General features: G+C 43.2%; 1 protein-coding gene across 1 annotated transcript in view; it reads left to right on the forward strand.

Annotated features, from left to right (window-relative positions):
* The first annotated feature begins 3,857 nt into the window (after positions 1 to 3,857).
* Positions 3,858 to 21,983, forward strand: part of Tmem71 (transmembrane protein 71) — a 40,696-nt gene continuing 22,570 nt past the window's right edge. The window contains exons 1-5 of the mRNA XM_077800946.1: positions 3,858 to 4,090; positions 5,619 to 5,694; positions 6,886 to 6,946; positions 10,561 to 10,773; positions 14,113 to 14,285. Of these exons, the coding sequence (XP_077657072.1) occupies positions 5,655 to 5,694; positions 6,886 to 6,946; positions 10,561 to 10,773; positions 14,113 to 14,285 (487 nt within the window). The 5' untranslated portion in view covers positions 3,858 to 4,090; positions 5,619 to 5,654. The remainder of the gene's footprint in view (positions 4,091 to 5,618; positions 5,695 to 6,885; positions 6,947 to 10,560; positions 10,774 to 14,112; positions 14,286 to 21,983) is intronic.

Genomic DNA, 21,983 nt, shown 5'->3' on the forward strand with positions numbered 1-21,983 from the left:
TGAGATCCTTTTCTCAAAATAAAAATTAAAAGGTCTGGGATGTGGCTCAGTGGTGATGCACCCCTGGACTCAATCCCCAGTATCTAAATAAATAAATAAACATTTTAAATGCCATTAGTGCTTCGGCCAGCTCTCTTTTTCTCTTCCCTCTCAGTTAAGAAGGGGTTATCCCCATGGAGGCTGACCCTCCAGCCTTGCTCCTGGGATGAAAGGACGGCTACAGCCAACGTGCAGCCAACCTAGGGCAGAGGGTGCTCACCAGACTGACACAGAGAAGCAGAACCAACCAGGAATGAAGGACAATGTGCAGATGTTAAAATAGCATTAAGCCTCATGCAATTATGGACTCTGGTGAGAGAGTCCAGCTTGGCTGTTTCTTATAAAGGGTGCTAAACTGGGAGTCCCAGGATAGTTGCTCAGGCTCAGAAGATGGACATGAAGTAGGGGAGAGAACAGGGAAAAGTGGAACGGAAAAGGAGCCAGCTAGAACATGCATCTCTGTCTGTCACTGAGAGCCATGTTGGTCTCTTTCCATATCTAAGCCTCAGCCCCCTTTGCCTGGGAAGCTTTCAGGAGAAGCTGATGATCTTGCTTCAGAGTCAGATCACTCCAGGACCAGGATTTATGAAGTCAATGGAAGGGATCCAATAGGGACAGAGCTTTGGGCTCGATCCATGCAGTGAGCCAAAGGTGAAAATGTGCATGAGCTGCCACAGAATCTGACCTACATGCACCTCCCTGTAATCAGCACAGCCAAGTTGACCCATGGCAAAGCCAGCTTGTGGGGAAACAAGAGTTTATTGCTACAAAACACTAAGATTTGTAGGTGGATTTCTACTGTGGCCTAATTGCTGGGATAAAATGGTTAGCCGCCAACTCCTTCCAGATTATTAGCCCTTCCAGGCTTTGGCCCATATATATCATTCTGGTTCTGATGAAATTCTGTACTATGTGTGGCAAAGAGCCTGGCCAGATTTAGGCAACAGAAGATCCTGTTTTTATATTAATAACTACCTACCGTGCACAAAACAGTACCTACTGTGCTAATCGTAGACACTTTAATATCAAACTATAAAAGCTTGGTTCTTATGACCCCAAAGCTTACAGTGGAGCAGGAGAGAATAATATCAATAAAAACATGGTTCATTAACTGAAATTGTGATGCATGCTCCAAAGGCAAAGCTTAAAGAGCTGTGAAATCTATAACCAGGTCTAAGAGAGTCAGAGAAACTGCCCAAGAAAAATGCTATTGGAAAAGAGATGAAGAGATGAAGGAAACAGCCATGTTCCAAGGGCCTGAGGTAGAACTACTCCAGAATAAGCTAGAAGAGCTGAAAGTGAGTTTGCTTAAATTCTAGAAGAAAGACGGGATGACATGTAGTACGAGGCTAGAAAATAGGTACAACTATTTTCACAGAAACTAATAAGCCACAGGGATGATTTTGCAACAGCAAGCCCTTGACGGGTCTAATCCAAGGAGTGGCATGTCCAGATATTCCTAGTGAAGAGCTCATTCTGGATGTGTCTTGGAAAATGTATTGGAGAGAGGCCAAGAGACACTTGGAATATTAGTCCCAGAGAATACAGTGGGGCTGGAGAACATGTCACAGTCAGGAGCTACACAGGGAGTCGTACTGATTTCTCCCAATTTTCCGGCCTGAGCCATTACACAGAATGGTATGCCATCTAATGAAGCACAAAGTTCCCAAGGGAGATGAAATCTGGGGTAGGAGAAAAAATCATGAGTTCATGAAAAATTTAAGTAAAAAGGCCTGTTTGTTCATTGGTTATAGTATAAGAATTGCTCAGTTAAATCAGCAATCTGTATGGGAATTTCCCAGTGTTCTCAAGCATTCTGTCTACCACAGTGCATCCTACTTACTTCTATAAGATTCTATGTTATTCCCAACATGTGGAAAGCCTCTGAAACACAGCTCTGGGACACAGGTCTTGGGAGACATGGTCTGAATGAAAGTTTCACCAGGACAAATAATTTCAAGAAATTCTAAGATTTTTTTTCCTCATGTATGGTCACAAGACCCAATATCATTTTAAAAGCCTACAGAGATGTCTGTTTTTTAAAAGTGTATTTTTTCTAGGATTTTTCTGTACTTAAATTCCCCATATACACTTCCATATGCTAGAGCTTAGTGTTTCTAGAAGTACATCCCACAGGGTGCTCTGTTAATAGCAGAGGGCTGAGCATTCTGTGGAACACCAAATTCTAGCATAAGGAAGAAGAAAGGTTCTGAAGTCACAGCTGCCTGGATTTCCATTCATTTGTTCATTGATTCCACAAATACTAATTGATAACCTATCATATGGAGTGCACTATTCTTCATACAGGGAAAAGAGAAATTAGGGAAAATGATAAAGTTGTCTGGCCTTCTAAAGCTTATGTTCTAAGTGGAGAATGTGTTGATCGTTACCAGGAATGAAGTGCAGGGGATATTGCAAGCTGAAACCTACTAAGGAGGAGCATCAAGTTAGCAAGGAGGTGCTGGATGAGGAGTTGAGGGAGGTGCGGAAGGAAACCCTGTGACTAGTAGGGAGACCTTCTGGGCACAGGGTACACGGAGTTTAAAGATTCCAACCTGAACTAGGAGATGAGAGAGCCTGAGGACAGGAGAGATATGGGAGCCTCAAGTCTGGATACCAGCCCTTTGCAGTGTGGAGAGGGAGCCGCATTCCCTGCACCTCCAGCTGGAGTGGATGATCATTCAACTTGTTTTCTAGGATGCTGCGAAGCTTAAATAAGGCCTCTATATACGATGCTTACTATAGGACCTGGCTCCTAGAAAACATCTGATAGGACTATTATTGTTTCCCAGTTAAGAGTACAAGCAGGAACTGTCCTACCAGGATTTGAGTCGTGCTGATGGCTTTTGCTGCCTGGGTCATGTTCTACAGAAGACTCTGTCATGCAGCAGAACCTCAAAGTTAAAGGGACCCTGAGAACCAATGGCTGAAAACTTTTCTGCCAGCCTCCCCACAGAGGCCTCAGACGAGGTGTGGGCTTGCAGAAAACCGGAAGGAGTGCATCCTGCAGGCTAGTGTTGACTTCGTGACTTCCCTCTTCTTTCTTCTCATTTAATTCTTCAAATCATCCTGTGAAGTATGTGGTATTATATTTATAGTTGAGAAAATTGCAACTCTAAAAGCTGAATTCACAAGTCTGAGGCCACATAGCCAATACAGCAGAGAGTTTGAAACTCATTCTGTGTGACTTCAAAACCCACACACCTTCCAGTACCCAATGCTCCCTCAATGTTCCCGGAACACATATTTCTTTTATCTCTTCAGTAACACAGAAGTGTGGGGACTCACAAACAGTACCAAGTTCTTTGGGTGCTACTAAAATATAAAGTCTAAAATCCTACTCATCGAGTTTTTTTTTTTTTTTAATCCCAACTTTGCTAGGTCGATACGTTACCACCATAAGACTTTGCATAAAATCATGCTCCTGTTACTTAATAACATTTTGAACTTAAGAACATCAATGCATTATCAATATAAGTGATTTGGATAAAGGGCATGACTATGCAGTACTCAGAACTAAATGTCAAAAAGAGGATGAGCAAGTAGAATTTCTTCACTGAAAGATTTCCTCATGTTCTTGCAGCTATAGTGGTGACACATTGGCTTAGAAAAACACCCTATAGTGACCATAGTACATTCAGCTGGTCTCAAGGGCTGCAAATCCCCTGGTACTCCTGCAGGAGACTCTGTGAGATCTTCGCCCTGCCTTTATCTTGAATACCACTGGCAGGAGCCTGGCAGGAAGTGTGACCTCACACTGGCTCTGCCTATGTTATGTAAGCGGTTTTTAAAAGAAAACAAGAAGGGGCAGGGTGGGGGGCGTGAGGCTGCCTTTCCCGAGGACTACACATTCCTCCCTTCTAGGAAACAGTCTGAGCACCAGACTTCTGCACACTGCAGTCATGTGCACAACAAGTATTAGGAGAGGGGATGGAAATTCCTTTTTCAAGAGGCTTCGGCACCTGTTGGAGTTCTGATGTTTTACTTTCAGTTGAAGAACAGCTCAGTCCTCGCTTTCTCTGCTATCAACCACAGGGAGCATCACATTTCCGTAATTATTTTGTCATTTATTAATTGGAAGAAGAGATCAGGGATTCCTTCCGGAAGGAGCACGTATGGGCAAAGTATTTTTCCAAGCAACATGTGTTGCTTGGAAGGAACTGGTAAACAGACTCTGTTTCTTGAAAGGTTCTAGAGCTCTAACTGAAGTCGTTTTCACTGTTACTAATTCTCAATTAACTGTCAGCGTACTACCTGTAGAGTGCCACTGATATTTATAAGACAACAACAAGACCTTACTTTCTGTTGCAGGGTTTGTTGGCTTAAAATGAGCTTAAAGGGCTGGGGACACAGCTCAGTGTGAGCCCTGGGTTCAACTCCCAGTACAAGGGGGAAAAAAATAAACAACACCTAGTGCTTGAAAAATACTAGCATTGGGCAATAGAGGGTAATCTATGTTGGACAAATTGATATTATGTTGATCAAAAATGAAAATGACAAATGATATACTAATGTATTAGATTGTAAACAATTTTTTTTATTACTAACAAGTGAAATTTACAAATGTGTGTTTTTTAGATTTAGAGATTTTTGTCCAAGGAATGCTAGCAAGTTCATTTAACATCCATGAAGGGTACTTACTGTAAGCTGAGTTCTATAATTCCTAACAAGGTTTTTATATAATTTATTAAAACAATAAGCATGGAGCTTGAGAATCACCTGATGAATTTTATTGTGTTAAAACCACAAAAACAATCCTTTGCACTTCGATAACTTGGACAGAGGCGGTGACTCAGAAAATCATAGTCCTACTTCACAAAGCTATGAGTAGATTGATATTTACACATTTCAGTAGTCAATAGCAGGTAGATCTATTTGATGAGAGGTAAGTGATTTAAGATTATATAATTTATACACTTTTATATGTGCTGAATTGGTAACCAACAAAGTAAATTAAATGCTCACAGGAGCTGAGTTCTGAAATCTTCCCAGTGTTATGCTATTTTTAGTGCAATGATGCTTATGCTATTTAGGAATGTCCAGCCTGATATCAGACTGATAATAACTATAAAGAAAGCCCTGACCCTCTGTGACTACCTGTCAGTGGCTCAAGTTGTTTGGGCAAAAGACAGACACCCTCCCCAAGTACAGCTGGAAACTTGATAATGAAGTTGATCTGCGCTGGAGGGTTTAAATACGAATCAGATTGTTTGGAGTTTTCTGGAAGCAGTCACTTTTCAGACTTCCTGGTTAAATAACTCACTTTCATTATTATATTTGGAAGACAAATCAACCTTTGTAAGTGTGGCTTTCCCAAGTAAAACGTTATCCTTATTTAAAGAAAAAGATGATTCAGTGTCCCAAGACAATGGAAGGTAGAACACAAAATCACTGAGGCAGATACAACCTTACAGAAATCCCACAATCTGGTCTCCTGCCTTCAATCCTATATCTCTGTACTATTTCAGTAAACAAATCTGACTAGTGCAATTAGTAGATGCCATCTGTTTTGGCATCATTTTTCCATTTTTGATATATAGTCCATCTTTTGCTTTTTTTTTTTTAAACATCTTTTGCAGAAAATCTGTGAAGTTTGAACAAGCGGCCTTCCCAAGATGTACCGAATATCTCAACTGATGTCAACACCAGTAGCAAGTAAATGTAGGAGAACTGCTATACGCAATTATCTTTTGAACGATTAGACGCCTTTTAGCAATTTCCTTGCTTTGATTTTGCTGATACTTAGACCATTAACCATCTGTCAGTAGCTTAGCTTCTTAAATGCCAGTGTGCGCCACCGTGATGATTTTGACTTCATTTCTTTCCTTGAGAGAAATGTGGTATTTTTTTTCGTAGAAAAAAATTCACTACTTTTTTAGATGCCTGTTCATAAATGTGAAAGGAGATTGTTTATCAGCTACTATTAAGATGCAAAACTGTCTATAAAAAATGCTGAATGATTTTGATAGCTACTTGCAGAAAATAAGGGCGTTGTTAAAACGGTAGTGGTTTCAAGTTTCTTCCTTCCTCTTGTTATTTTCTCCCCAAACCTCGATTCTAACCCTCCCTCACACACCCACGATTTTCTCCTGACAAATCAACCAGCCCAATCTGAAAGTCTAAATTCCTTTCTTTGTCTTGGTGATTGTCAGTCATGGAATCCAGTCTCTTGGAGCCTGTTATAAGTATTGACACCTCTCTGCACAGTATTAAGTGCTGTTTTGGAGTTTAGAATATTAATCTGTAGCAATTCTCCCCAAGGGAAGTTGCCAGGCCCACTGTTAAGCTGGACTCAATGAATAGGTGACTTTTTTTTTTTTTTAAATGAGGAATACTCATGGGCTTCCAACATTGGAAAATTGCATATTTAAAAACAAAACAAATGAAACACCTTTAATGTGTTCTGCTCACAACTTTACAGAACTTTCTTAGAATGCACTAAGGAGGGAGAATTGGGGCTGATGACTGAATTTCTCAGGTTACTGAGTAAACTACAGTAACTACAGTAAGTCTTTGGGCGATTGACATTGGTCTCTTCCCTACTCAATGCTTTCTTCCTTCCTTTCACAAGCTCATTTGGATGCCAAGGACTTATTATTGCCTCATCTTACACTGAGGAACCTCTAAAGCACTGCTGTAAGAAGGGACAGAAACTGGAAGCCCCAACATCCTTTCTTTCTTCCCATGGGGGCCTGGTGACAAGTTGTGTTGGGCTGATTGGTAGCAAGGCTGGGCTAGCGGAAGTCTTCTTGCTTAGGCTGAGACACCAACTGTCTCATTGCCACCATTGTCAGGATCCTGTGTCTTGGTGAGGTGCCATGAATTCATCTCCCATTTGCATTGCAGGCTCCACCAGGTCCAACAGAGAATGTACTGGAGAGCTGGCTCCCTCCTGCATTTTCCCAAGGTATGCAGCCAAGCTTTTCACCATCAAATCAAATTCCCTTCCTGTATGTCTTATTTTGTCCTGATTTGAAAATATCATTTGAGCGATCATCTGGTTTCTGGTTTTGATGTGGTTATATATTTTCAAGCACAAACAAAACAAAAACTAATCTGAGGACGGATTTTATTTTTGATTTTTGATTTTTTTTAAGTGTGAATGTGTAGGCAGATATAAATTGTTTCTTTCTTGAGTGGAGAAGCTATACTGAATACTGATGAATGGTTACTTTTTCTCACATCAATGGTTTCTCTCTTTTTATTTGTTTGGGGTTTTTTTTTAGATATACATGACAGTAGAGTGTATTTTGACATATTATATGTCCGTAATGGTCTCTTAAATATGTCTTCCTAGCTCATGTTATAAAGCCATATTATTTTACACCAATGCATAAGCTACCTAAGTTTCACACTTCACTCACACAAGTAGATGCTACCATTTTGTTCAAGTACTACACAGACTTTTCTTTCTCCCTCCTTCCTTCCTTCCTTTTTTCCGGACCCTCAAAAGTTTAACTTTCCCATGCATCTTGTGAAATGTGCCCATAAAGGGGTCAGTCACTGATATTAGAACTTGCCCCTTCCAGTAAATTAATTCTAGGGTTCCTGAGCTACCAAAAGAGTCAGCTCTGGTTGAATGAACAGAACTGTGGACAGAGCACACGCTTTAGAGTCAGATCAACTAGGTCCACCCACATCATAGCTCTGCCACATACAAGCTTTGTAAAATATCCAAGTAATTTGCCCTTCTGCATCTCATTTTTTTCCCTGCTGTACAAGGCTGTGAACAGTGATACTTATATTTAGAGAGATTATCGAAGAGCAGACAAAAAAATGTGGGTCCAGACCCATGAAAAGTTCCAATAAATAAATACCTATTTAAACAGCATTTCCTTAAGAACTTGGGTGCATATATTAATCATGGATAGGCTTTTAAATTGAAAACAAAAGGGATTCAGCGGAGCATGAGGGAGATACATAGAAGAAGGGTGTGTTCAAGTCCCCTCCAGCCTCAGAAGGCTCGTTCCCTCACCCACTCAGTGGCCATCCTTAAGGAGCTCATTAGTGCTCCATCGATGTGGGATTAATTGTATGCTGTACTGTTTTTTACACCCTAGCAGTGTTTGTCCCTTCACCAACGCCAGTCAATCTTTGTGATACCCTAGAAAGCTGAGCTCCAGGCTCTTCCAAAGCCTGGTCAGTCACTTCTCAAAGCAAGACAAGACATGGTCTTTGGGCAGTTGAGTTAGTTGTTGGCTTTGAGTGAGGTTGGAGTTCTGAATCCAGCTGGAAGGGACCTTCTAGGAAAACTCAGCTTTCGCAATTATTACTGCAGAATTGAAGAGTTACATCAAGATCTAGAGGTAATTGTGCTACACCTCAAAGTGTTGGGGGAAGCAGCTCTTTCTTACTACAGTGTGGGTGTCTGGAAAAACATCTCTATTTTGTCTACAATCAAGACAGAGGAGGGCTGGGGATGTGGCTCAAGAGGTAGCGCACACGCCTAGCGTGCGTGCGGCCCGGGTTCCATCCTCAGCACCACATACAAACGAAGATGCTGTGTCCGCCGAGAACTAAGAAAAAATAAATAAATGTTAAAATTCTCTCTCTCTCTCTCTGTTCCCCTCTCTCTCACACTCTCTCTTTAAAAAAAAAAAGACAGAGGAGACAAAGTATAGAGGAGTAGAAAGGGGAGACAGCTGGGGTGCAAGAGACTGCTGTTGACTCATGTTCAAGGTTGAAACCTTGGGAGTTGGAGGGCTCATGGAAATGCAGGTCTGGAAGTCTGTATCTCCTACATGTCCAGTGCATTAGAGTCACCCCGTTGATTTTTGTTTGTTTGTTTGTGTGTGTGTGTGTGGTTAGGCAACTGAACCCAGGGTCTTACGCATGCTATGCAAGTGCTCTACCATAGAGCAACATTCCCAGCCCTTTTAAAAAGGAAAATTAACTTTGAGACAAGGTCTCATTAAGTTGCCTAGGCTAGCCTCAAACTTGGAATCCATCTGCCTCAATCTCCCAAGAAACTGGGATTTCAGGTGTGTTCCAGATTAATTCTTGAGGAGGGAAAATAGTATAGAGAAAAAAATCACAAGGTAGGAGACAAAAGATGTAGATTCTTATTTTGCCTCTTCCAATCACAAGTCTTAAGATCTTGAACAATTAACTATCCTACTGGAGTCTCCATTTTCTAAACTATTAAAAAGGGGAACAATAACCAAAAATGAGGTGGGTGAGTGCATATCTGCAAAGTAGACTCTCCTGGTGATTCCCAAGCATCTCTACCTGTACTGTTCAAAATTTTCATCACAGGTTTGAATTAAGAACATATTAATTCCAGGGATAACAGTTTTGAACAACATTATGTAAATACATTAAAAATGTCATGGTATAATCCGAGTCCTCCCAAACTCCAAAAGCGCAAAACTTGGGGTTGTTCAAATACTAGGCAATAGATTTAGTTCACAGCACCCGGATGATGGAAGATAGAGGTGTTAACCTTCCATGTAATGATGACATGATGATATTTTATCTTCATAGCAACTCTACAAGGTTGGCTTTGGGTAAAGCTTGTTGTATAGGTTGCATTTACAGAAAGCTAAATCTTAGGGTGTATAAATAATTAGCAAGTGGCAGAATCAGGATTCAATCTCAGTTGTAAACCCAGCTTTATCTAGATAAAAGACTTTTGTTATTTGTCTTTATTATATATTGACTTTCTAAGATAATTGGATGATTGATCATAACGCTGGGTGGGGGGATTATGATTAAGTATATGGGAGAAAGTCTGGAAATCGATTATCAATTCAGTTGTATGATGATAAGTTGGTGGTGACTATAGAAAAAGAAAGAAAAGAATCAGGCTAACATGACTTGGGCTTCATCATTAGAGACGGGACTGTCACCTCCCTCATTATAGAATCATGTCTTTAATTAGACAGTCACATTTAAAAGGCTGGGTTCCATGCTGGGCACAATACGTGAAAAGATGATTTAAAAGCTGAAAAATAGAGAATAGCATTCAAAACATGATCGCAAAGAGATCAAAACCACATTGTGTCATGTAAAGTCAAGTTAAATGAACTGGAAAAGTGTTAGTGTGGAAAACAGAGAACCCATGCAGGACACAGAAAGTGTCTTCCTGAAGTGGAGTGGCTGTTAGGTGGAAGATGGAAAGAGACGTTATAATTTCTCAGTTATAGTGAGAAGAGTAAGGATGTGGCAGATGGCACTCAAGGGGGGCGAAGGGAATTCTCGGTTTCCAACATCCCAGAAAGGCTGTTTTGCAATTTTTCCACCCAAGAAAATGGACTCATGTCAAGAGTGAAGGCTCATCATGTGGGGAAGATGCTGCTTAACCACAAGGTTCTCACCAAAGTTTAAAATAGAAAGAGGCACTAGACGTCCTTCGTGTGGTTCAACGCTGAATCCCAAAAGGCCAGAGTGACAGCCGTGAGGGTCCAGGAAGTAACCAATAGAGCAAACGGGAAGCGGTCCCCTTTCTTCCCGGGAGCTGGGCACTGCAGCGGTGTGGCTGCAGCACGGCGCCCTCACAGACCCTCTGTGCTCCCTCTCCAGCCTGGCCTTCGACTTCCTGGACGGTGGGAGTCCCTTCGAATGCTGCTCCATCGACCCCTTGACAGGCTCCCATTACGCCTGTCGCCGCAGCCCCAGACTCCTCACCAACGGCTACTATGTGTGGACGGAGGACAGCTTCCTGTGTGACCAAGACGGCAACATAACTCTGAACCCCTCCCAGACCACCGTCATGTACAAGGAGAACCTGGTCAGGTGAGTGGAGGCTGTTACCTGAGGGGGGGCTCAAGTCCCCTCCAGCCTCCGAGGGCTCGTTCCCTCACCCACTCAGCAGCCTTCCTTCAGGAGCTCATTAGTGCTCTAGATGGTGGGGACCAACGGCTAGGAGGGGACAATGATGGCTGACTTGAAAACGAGCCAAAGGAAAGTGGAGTGATCCAGGTGCCGGGTCAGGAGTCTGTATGGGGGTGGTGGAAGGAAAGAGCAGGAGACCACTTTACCTGGGTACAGGTTAAAAACAGGCGTTTAGAGCTGGTGACGGCGACTGGAGTGGGAGAGGTGTGAGGTATTAGGAGGTGCAGGCAAGGGACCTCCTGGGAAGACCACAGACGTGGGATTCTGAGAAACCCATATGCCTCAGGCAGTGCAGGTAGCTCAGGAGGGTCCAGCTGGGGTGGGAAGGGAAGGAGTGTCTGTGGGAAAGCAGGCTGAGCACCAAGGTGGGGTCCCCACCAGGCTCAGGCAGGTGGGCTCCAGTGCCTACATCAGGAAGAGTCACTGACCAACTGTCTGATCAGTTCCCAGAAGGACAGCAGTGATTGCCGTTCAGAGGATGGACTGGTGGGAATCCAAGTGGAAAGCGAGTAGAAGAGAAAAAACTGAAGGCAGGTTACCACAGACTGAGAGGACGCAGGACTAGGATAAGAGGGAGGGCGGCACATAGACAGGATGGCAGAGGGACACGGTCCGGATGCTTTTCAGGTGGGAGTTCAGAAAAGGAAGGGCACTTTGATGAAGTGTGGGACCCCGGCATTGTCAACTGGCTCTGAAGTGGCACCAAGTCACCCAAAGCAGAAATCAAAGAAAGGTGTGTTTGGAGGAAAGAAGACAAATGGATTCCCTTTGGATCAGGGGATTTGGGCAATCAGGTCTATTTTCTTTTGCTGCAGAACCACCCACATGCTGACTACATCACTCAGCTATTGAATCAACAATCCTGTGTCACTGATCCAGAGTGAATCCATTCATCTTCTTCCCTGCAAACACACCCTTCCTTTATTTCTGCTTTGGGTGATTGGTCCCATTTCACATCCAGCTGACAAAGCTAGAGTTCACTTCCTGAAAGAGCCCGTCCTTTTCTGGAACTCCCATATCAGAACAGTGACAAAATCCTAGTGATACACAACAGCTAGTCCACTTTTTGTAGTTGGGCTGAGTTTCTGCTCACACTCCACTGGAAGACCCTGTGGCTCATGGCTGCTCCTGGTGGCAAGAGATCAGGGAAATATAGCCTAGTGTGTGCCCAGGAAGAAGAGCAGAATAGTTACATAGAAAGTTTATTGCTTCTGCCACAGTGGCTAAGGCAGATGAGTCGACTGCCCAAGGCCACTTAGAGTCGCTCTCCTCCTCTCCTTCCTTATGGCCACTGTCTTTCTACAGACCACCATCCCCTCTTGCTTAGGTCTCTGCAGTTGGTCATAGCACTCTGACTGTCTGGGATTACCCACCTTCCAGGACCTCTCCAGGCTACTGCACAGTGGCTCTTTCTGACATGGCCCAGGGACCTCCTTCAGGAGAATTTTACTCCATTTCTTTTTCTCCCAGTTTACCTTAATCATAACTACCAATGTTTGTTAAATCAATGAAAAACCAATATCATTTCTTATTTGCTGTATGCTAGATACTATCTCAACCATTTAAGTACACACTCTCATTTGATTCCAACTTGGATTCTAGTATCACCAATTCCATGAATACACGGGAAACATAAGTCCAAGTAAGTAACTTCCCCAAGCTTACAGAGCTAGTAAATGGAACCAGGATTCCAAAACAGGTTCTCTGACCTGAGAGAACAAGTTTCTAACCACCACTTTTAACTCGATCCTATTGTAGAGATATTCTTGACCTTACAGATGATGTTTTATCCATACATTTTGTTCTCAGATTTGATAGGTGTTCATCCCAATAATAGGTGCTTAATGAAGATTTGCTGGGTGAATTAATCAATATATGAGTACATAGAAATTTTCTAATTACTGCTTAAGATGATCTCATTTTAGAACCTGCAAAAATCTTTCAAATTTGATTAATTTTCACCAGGAAGTTATTCATGATCATGAACTCTATCATTTTTCTTAACTTTCTGTTACTTGAAATTGATGACAGAGAGAGTGGTTCCAAAAACGAGTTTCTCAACCAAGGCCCCATTTCTGCCAAGGTTCCCTAGGACTGAGGTCACCCTCGTGGGGAACCAACAGGAAAAAGAATGCTCAAGGCCTGCTGCAATCCATGTGAATATGAGAGAGCACTCAGTTCAAAGACACCTTGATGGCAGCTAGAGATGTCCGTGGCAGGGAGGCCTGCTGTAATGGGAAAAGTGTCCCGTTTCCTCTTTGCCCTTCTGGGCTTTGCTTCAGGCCCTGATTATCTTCTCCAGGGTGTGCATAATGCAGGCTCAGCACATCCCAGCTTGGCTGACAACCACCTTGTGTTGCTGTATATTTTGAATATCCTTTCTGTCCTTGGTCTGGCCCCTTTGAGCCATTCTCTGTGGCCAAGAATCTTTTGGAAATGCACTCCCAAGCAGGTCACCACCCTTTACTCCCCTTTGACATGCTCCTGAGATTGGCCTCCTTTTGCATTAACATTAAATCTTGCCTCATTCCCCAAATAGACAAGATTCTTCACTATCTGCCCATGTTTACCTTTCTAGACACAATTCCTAGCGTGACCTGATGAGACCCACTTGTCCATCAGTGAGCAGGGCAGGCTCTTGCAACTTGGATCTCATTCCACAAAGCCTCCTTCAATTCTCAGTGAGCGATGCCTTTCCCCATGCTCTCCAGCCTGCCTCTGGAGAGGCATATATCCCCTACTTACAAGCACATACTCCCTAATTTTTTGGTGATCTAGACCAGACTGGAAGCCAGGCTGTCCACTTGATAGCTGGATGACCTCAGTCGGGTAACTTAACCTCTTTAGAACTCAGTTTCCTTAACGCAAAAATGGAGTAATCATAGTGCCCACCTCACAGGGCTGCTTGAAGGTAACCTGAATATCCAGGTGAAGACTGAGAAACCCACCTGGCCACAAGAGGTTCTAGGAAAGCACCAGCTAGACCTGCATTGTTTGTCTTTCTCTTAGAGTAGACTGTGACCTTTGGGTACACATGGTTTAGTCTTTAGCTCATATCCTTGACATTGATCCAAGGACTTGGCACAAGGTAGAATTTTAATTAACTTCTGTGGAATTAATGGAGTGACCAGACTCGTGCTCTAGACACATATGCTGTGCACAGTCCCTCCATGGGGCACTGTTTCACACCTGCAGTGACTGCTGTTCACAGTTTACCAGGTCACTTTCGTTTCCTCCCAGAATATTCAGGAGGAAGAAGAGAATCCGCCGCTCCCTTCCTTCTCTCTTCAGCCTCAGTGCCTCCCAATCCTGGCTGTGTGGAAGTGTCTTGGGTGATTCTGATACTCCCCCCCATGAGGACATCTGGCTGGAGGGTGCCAGGAGGCTGGATCCATACCACAGCAGCGAGAATGGTGAGTTTGAATCTTACTTTCCAGAATGAGGCGTCATCCAAATTGGTAGTGGCAGCCATGTGGTCCAGGACCAAAGTCAGATCCAAAGGTGAGAGTGAATTTGATAAAGAGGATGGACCACATTAAAAATTTACCCAAATTCTTTCCACAGGACTTATATGATGGAAATGTATAGGTGTCCCTGTGGCACAGAACACCCTGATGTTAATGTGTAGAATAGTAAGTTGATAATGCTCAGGAAATACTCTCACTTCCCTGAAGCGTCTTTTCCTGTATGGGATACTGGTGGAGAAATGATACTGGAGTCAGATTTAAAAGACCTCTATTAGAGAAGGTGTACTGGATTCAGGGTTCAAGTCCTAGTCTGGACACATTGGGATAATTACTTTGCTGCATCTCAATTTCTTCTTTGAAAAACAAGATATATACATATATGTGCATATGTATTTCTCTTGAAATAGATAACATCACATATAACATAAATTGCATATATTGCATAATAAAAATATACATAAATATGTGCTTATGTGTGCATACATGCAAACATGTATAACCACAATGATGTAATGCCAAAGCATATTTTCTTATTTATTCACTCATTTTTCAAATTTCCTGACTGATCACCTGCTCTGTTGGCAGTCATACTAAGCACATATTCCTCAAAGTTGAATAAGACATGACTCTAATCTTGGTAAACTCCTGGTTGAAGATAGGGAGGTAAGTGTGTTTGCAAATAATTGCAGTATGACACCTTCAGCGTTGTAGCAGAGGCATGAGCCATGTGTAGAGAGAATGGCGGTGAGCCAGGGCAAGCCATGTTAGCTCTGCCTGGAGGAGCCTGGAGGATCTCAGAGCAGGCAGCATCCTAGCAGGTGTTAGGAGACATGTGGGCTCGCTTGGTGGAGATGAGCTAGAAGGATATTTCTAGCTTCCCCGTTCCATCCTCCAAATTGCTGAGAGGATGGGCTTCCCAAGACAAGTATGTGGCCTTGCTATTCCTTCTTAATATACAGTTTCTTTCAATTTTTCATATTTCCCAACCAGAAATGGATTAATTGTGCAGGATCTAGTGAAAAATAAAATTCAGGGCATCTCGTTAAAAAAAGGTTCAGGAGTTTCAAATGTGGACAGCAGAGTGTTAAACCAAGGGTGAAGCCCTGTGGGCATGGGGCCTCTACAGTTGCACTTCTCCCATGCCCACGCCACTGTCCTGACTTCAACTTCATCTTCTTCTCTTCCGTGCATTCCACTCAGACCACTCTCATCTGCCCTGAGTTTCCCAATGGACCACAGTCTTCCTGTCACTGTTCTCAGGTTGCTTACTCTACTGGAATCCATTCCTTCATTCATTTGGGAGATTTCATTGAAGGCCAGCCATGTGGCAGGAGGAGCCTGGAGGATCTCAGAGCAGGCAGCATCCTAGCAAGTGTTAGGAGACACGTGGGCTTGCTTAGACAGAGTGGCAACAGAAACAGACAAAATGACTTATTGGACATAATACATACTGGACAGAGTGGCGACAGAAATAGACAAAATTACTTATTCTCATGGAACTTGCATTTGTGTGTGTGTGTGTGTGTGTGTGTGTGTGTGTGTGTGTGTGTGTGTTGGGGAGAAATGGACAATAAGTAAATTATATAGCACGTTAAGAATATGAGTGGAATGAAGAACAACTCAGGGTGAGGTGATGGGGATTGCAGGCTGAAATTAGGTGGCCAGGGAAGGCTCCTTCAGTAGGACTTTAAGCAGAAGCAAAGCCTCTGGGTAGGCATCTGGGGAGGACGCATCCAGATGAGGCAAGAGTTGAGTGCAGAAGCTCTGGGCCAGGAAGCTGCTGACTGGATGGGGGAGTGGAGGGAGGTGTGTGTGTCTCAGTGTAAGTGGGGAAGGAAGGAGAGCAAAGGGGCCATGTGCAAGGCTGGGCCCTCTGTTCCAAGCAAGCTGAGATGCCACTGGGGATTTTGATCAAGAAATAGCATGATTCAAGTTACATTCTGACAAGGAAACTCTGGCTGCCCGGTTCAGATTAGATGTCAAATGTGAGAGACAGAACACCGAATCTGGTGGGGTTTGGAGTGATTTCCAGTGGGGAAGATGGCAGCTGGAACTAAGATGATTGCAGAGGAGGGTGAGAAGGACTGGGATTCTGGACACATTTCAAAGGCAGAGTCATTTGGAGTTTCCCCATGTGGGCTGTGAGAGGAAGAGAGATATCAAGGGGTTGTTATAGGCTGAGCATTTTACAGTCTGTCTTGCTTAAACGTATTAACCTTGTTTATGTACACTATCTTGTTTAAATATCCCCCAGTCCCTTAAGAAGTAGGTCACATTATCATATTTATTATAATTAGGATGAAACTGAGGCTCAGGGTTAAGTAACCTGCCCATGTTCACTTAACTTATAAACATCAGAGCTGGAATTCAATCAGGGTCTGCTTTTGTTCTTTGCCAAGAGGGGTTTTTACCCTCCTTTTCAAGGTCAAATCCAGCATGTATCTCATAGCCCAGGTTCAAAGAACAAGCAAGTTTTGTCATATAATACAGTCGCAAATAATTTAAGTGTACTGTCATTGTATGTCTACTAATTTTCTCAAACTGGTTCCTGGACATAAAGCAAAAGTTACATTATCTTTTTAAAATTTTTAAATTCACACTAATTATAAGTGCATACAAAATTGCAAAAAAAAAAAAAAACACAAAAAAAAACAGTACAGAGAGTGCCTGTGTACCATTCATCAAGTTTCACCCACTGGTAACAATTTATACAACTACAGAATATTATCAAAACCAGGAAATTGTCATTGACATAATACATGAAGTTTCCACCAGATTTTACACCCACTTATGTGATTGTGTGTAATATCTAATACATTTTAAAAATAAAACAAGTGCTTATTAAATGAAGAAACAATTCCATAATATGAACACAGGATTAATTTAAGCCAAATACATTTTTCCCCCTCACAACAAAAAGTAGGTACCTGCAGGAAGAGGAGAAAAGGAAGGCAGGAACACAGAGAATGAACGTGGAAAGAGAGACTGGGTGGGGAAGGACCTTCTGTGCACTCTGAGGACTGGAATTTACCTAACTAGTCGAGGGTAATTTTGAAGGATCTTAAGCAGGTTGACATTCATCAGATATAGATTTTCAGTTACCTTCTCAGTATCACGGCGTGAAGACAGGATGAGGGGTAACTAGTGGGACTCGGGTACCATTGACCCTAACCAGCACAATGAGAAAGTGGCTCTGGAATAAGAGCAGGGAAAAGATTTAAGAAAAATCTTTCAGAGTAGAATTAAAAGGCTGGTGACACATTATATGTGGTGGTGGTAAAGTGGGAGAAGGTAAAGAAAATTGATGTTTTTACTTTGGAGGGCTGCATAAAGCTTTCACTGGTGGCCTCTGGCTGGCGACAGTAGGCAGGGTGCGTTTTGAGCTGCAAAGACCTGAGTTCAAGTCCTTGGACCATCTCTTTCTACTTAAGTGGTCTTGGGAAAGGTATAAAAAACCTCTTGGAGCTTCCATTTCTTCATATTTCAGAGAGGAAAAATAACAGCCTATACAATTGCCATGGGAACGAAATGCAACAACCCATAAAAAGTACTGTGTTAGCACAGGGGCTGGCATTCTGTTCCGTGTGTACAGCTCTGAAAAGAGAGGACTCAGGTCAGGAAGAGAGACGATGAATTCTATTCCATAAGGGCTGAACCTGATGTACTTAGGAAAGATGCCAAGTCAAGGTGAGAGAAAAATTCAGGAGTTAGGAAAGGATCTGAGACAGTGGTTTGAAAGTCAACCTGAGAAGCAGTACAGGTCTCTGAACACTGGGGTCTCCCCAGGAAACCAAGTGAATGAGCAGAAAGGAACAACTCAGAGTCATGGGTGCTGTGGACCATCTCCATCCCAGCAGATCCACATCTGGGACGACACCACTTCCTGGGGAACCCCAAGGAGAGCTGCTGTTCTTATTGCCACTTTCCAGAGGAGGAGGCTGAGGCAGATCCATGCTTTTCATGAGGCCACAGAGTTAGGGAGGAGCGTGGCCAGGAGCACATGAGCCTGTGCTCTTAGGCACTGTGGGTCAGGGGGGAGAGGCTCACAGGCCAAGAACCAGAGGCACCGGTGTGCCACGGAATATAAAGAGATGTCTAGTGACGTCTGAGAAGCCGTCGATCCGAGTCCTGTGGCCTACAAGAAGCCTCTGGTGAATAAGTTACCTACTAAATCTTGGCACAAGCACCTTCAGTAATGAAGGGCTTTCCATACTTTTTAATTGAGATATAACTCACCTCCTATAAAAAGTACCATTTTAATGTATACAATTCACTGATTCTTTTAGTATCATCTCAAGATAGGTTATGCAACCATGAGTACCTTCTACTTCCAGAACATTTTCCTCACCCCAAAAAGAAACCCCACACTCACCAGGGGTCATGCCCCTTCCCTGCCAGCCTCTGACAGCCATTAAGCTACTTTCTGTTTCTATGGATTTGCCTATTTCAGACTGTCATCATTATTTTCAAATTTTATTAGTGAATAGCTGACAAAAATTGTATGTATTTACTGCAAACGATGTGATGCTTGTATATACATATATGTGAAAAGGTGACGTCAAGCTAATTAACATATCTATCCTCTCAGACAGTTGTGAGAGCATGTCAGAGTAACTCTCTAGCAATTTTTAAGTACAAAAAAAATTACATAAATTTTTAAGTACAAATGAAATTACATCATTATTAACTATAGTCACCATGCTATGTGATAGACCTGCAGACCTAATCTGATCCCCTCTGATGGAAACTGTGTACCCTTTGTCCAGCATCCCCCCAGCACCCTTGTGTACCCTCTCATTGTCTTTGAAGGTTGCCTCTTACCCTCACTGGCTAGGGCTGTGGCCAAGGTGGTGGGCTTTGCCAGTTTCCATCCTTGGGTTTTAGCCTAGTTCTCTGGAGCTCAGATCTCTTCTCAGATCTAAAGCAAAGTTTCCCAAAGTGTGGGATGGGGTGGGAAATGCCTGTAGGATCCAGCAGAAATGGACTCTGAGTTACACAGGGAGAAGCAGAGGCCCCTCTTCTGATAATCTTCAGAGAACCCAGGAGACCTGCTCAGTCTAAGCTCCTGCAGCTTTGGGATTCTCAAACACTTGCTGTTTTCTCTTTTAACTAAATTCTTTTCATCAAACAACAGGCTCAGAGCTTTCCCTCTACCAGTAGTTGGCACAAATTAAATAACTCTATGTTTTCATTGCACTTATTTTCACATTTGCTATCTCTTTAGGGCATTTAAGTGATGGATATAAAGTCACCTTTAAAATAAAAGCTCAAAATGAGACAATTTGAAGACAATATTAAGTGACTAAAAGCAAGAAGCTTCTAGGATATGTCCAAGATCTGGGCAATGATGCCTGATGACCAAAGTCTGGAAATCTCCCTTCCAAAGGCAGTATTTTACATGCTCAGAAATTAACATCTAGTTTTCCCATAGTTGGATGTTCAAAATATGTCCAAACAATTTCAAAGCAGTTGGGCCACAGCAGTCCTGCACGTGCACGAGGTATCTTATTAGAATTCTCATGGTTGCCAAATATCTTCTAAATATAAAATACCAAGCCACCCCACTCCAAAATCAGTAATTAGTCAACCTGGTGCACAGGACTTTGAAATCTCTCATCTCCGCTATCAGCTGTAATCAAATTTTCCCCAGACTTCTCGTTTTCTGGATTTACCCAAGGCCTCGTGACTTTTATCAGCAATTTACTTTTCTCTGGAAATGTAGCCTAGTTAGAAGACTCCAGAAGAATTCAAAATTAAGTTGTTTTTCTGTTTTCTCTCTGTGCAATGGATGCAATCAAACACTACTTCCCCTGATTTTCGGTCGCTTCATTTTCCAGGCGAGAGAGGATTTTTTTTTCTATTTCATTTGTCCTCAGCTCACCCCTTCCCCAGCTGTGTCAAGACACCTTTTCTCATTAGTTGCAATTCATTCTTCAGCCATGGTGCTTTGCAGCTCCCCAGACCCCAAGACTGCAATTTGGGATGTGTTCCCAGTCTGTGAGTCACCCTGAAAGAGAACAGAGAATTCACACAGGGAGGACTGAATGGGACCTTCCTCTAGATCTACTTCGGCTCACCCTAGGACAGGCAAGATGGTCTGTGGCTTTTCTCTAAGACTAATACCCTCCCATAAATATCTGTGTGTGTGTGTATGTGTGTGTGTGTGTGTGTGTGTGTGTGTGTGTGTGTGTGTATGCGTGTGTGCAGATGGTAAGAACTTGACGTGAGATGTATCTTCTTAGCAAACCAGGCGCTGCATTGCATGGCAGCTCTGTAGAAAAATCCATTCACATAACTGAAACTACCGTTTACGGGCAGCTTCCATTCCCCCACCCTCACCCACCTTCAGCCCCTGGAAACCATTCTTGAATTCTCTGCTTCAGTGAGTTTGGCTTCCCAGATCCTCATAGAAAGGGCTTATGCAGGATTTGTCCCACTGTGACTGGCTTATTTCACTTAGTTTAGTGTCTTCTAGGTTCATACACCTTGCTGCAAATGGCAGACTGCCTTCTCTATGCCGGGCTGAATGACATTCCACCTTTTCTTTACCCATTCTTCTGACTGTGGATGCTTAGATTGTTTCCATTCTCGGCCACTGCAGCTAGTGCTGGGTAGAATGGTACCAGGAAACCTGTGGGGATGGCAGGAATTCCCCAGGCCAAAAGCCCCAGGTCACTGCGTTAATATGCAGGTTGAGCAGGACCTCAGGTGGAGTCAGGCCCCAAGCAGGGCAAGGAGGCCATTCCTTGCCTTAATCAGGTCAGGCTCAGCCTCCTCAGGGGTCAGACAGATCCACTATCTCTGTGATCACTGTAGCCCTACTGTGACAGCCTCAGGGTAGGTTTGGGTGAGGCTACGTGTCTCAAGCTCTCACCTCCAGGGCAACCTCTGTCCATTAACATAACCAACCTTACTGAGGGCCAACTATGAGCTGGTACTGATTGCTGGTGTCTGGAGCCGCTCAGGTGAACTTTTACACATGGAAATTTAGTCAGGGACACAGATGTTAAACAAAGACCACACCATTTACACATTCTAGAGTCTGAGTTTATAGGACAATTTATAAAATTGTGATAATGATTTATCCCACCAAGGCAGAGAGCGAGGTGTTTGGACAAGAGTAAGTACAACAGGAAAAGGAGACAGGTATCATGCGACAGTGCTTCCCAGAGGTGTCCAAAGCTCCAGTGATCAAGACGCCTGTACATTTACATCTGGTCTCCCTTGGGTAGGCTTTCAAGCTCACTGTTACTGATACTATGGGCCAGATCATTCTTGGCCCAACAGCCTTGCTGTCCACCAGATCAGACTAGCAGCATCCCTGGCCTCTGCTCACTAGGTGCCAATTGCAACCCCGGTGTCCCAAATGATGTCAATCAAACACGTTCTGGGATGCAAAAAAAAAAAAAAAAATTATCTGGGAGGAGAAATCCCCTCATATAACAGGGTAGAGGACTCCTGTTATATGGGACCTCAGTATCTCTTGAAGGTCCCCACTTGCTCAGCTCTCAGGGACTGGGAATCTCTCAGATCTCACCATTGAGTGAGCATCTCAACGCATGGAGCTCCTCATGCTCCTATGACTTTAATGACTTCAGACTCCCACAGAATAATCTTAGCTCCCAAGTATGTCCCGAGGCCCCT

Source organism: Urocitellus parryii, chromosome 7 (genome assembly GCF_045843805.1).
Source record: "Urocitellus parryii isolate mUroPar1 chromosome 7, mUroPar1.hap1, whole genome shotgun sequence".
Classification (NCBI taxonomy): domain Eukaryota; kingdom Metazoa; phylum Chordata; class Mammalia; order Rodentia; family Sciuridae; genus Urocitellus; species Urocitellus parryii.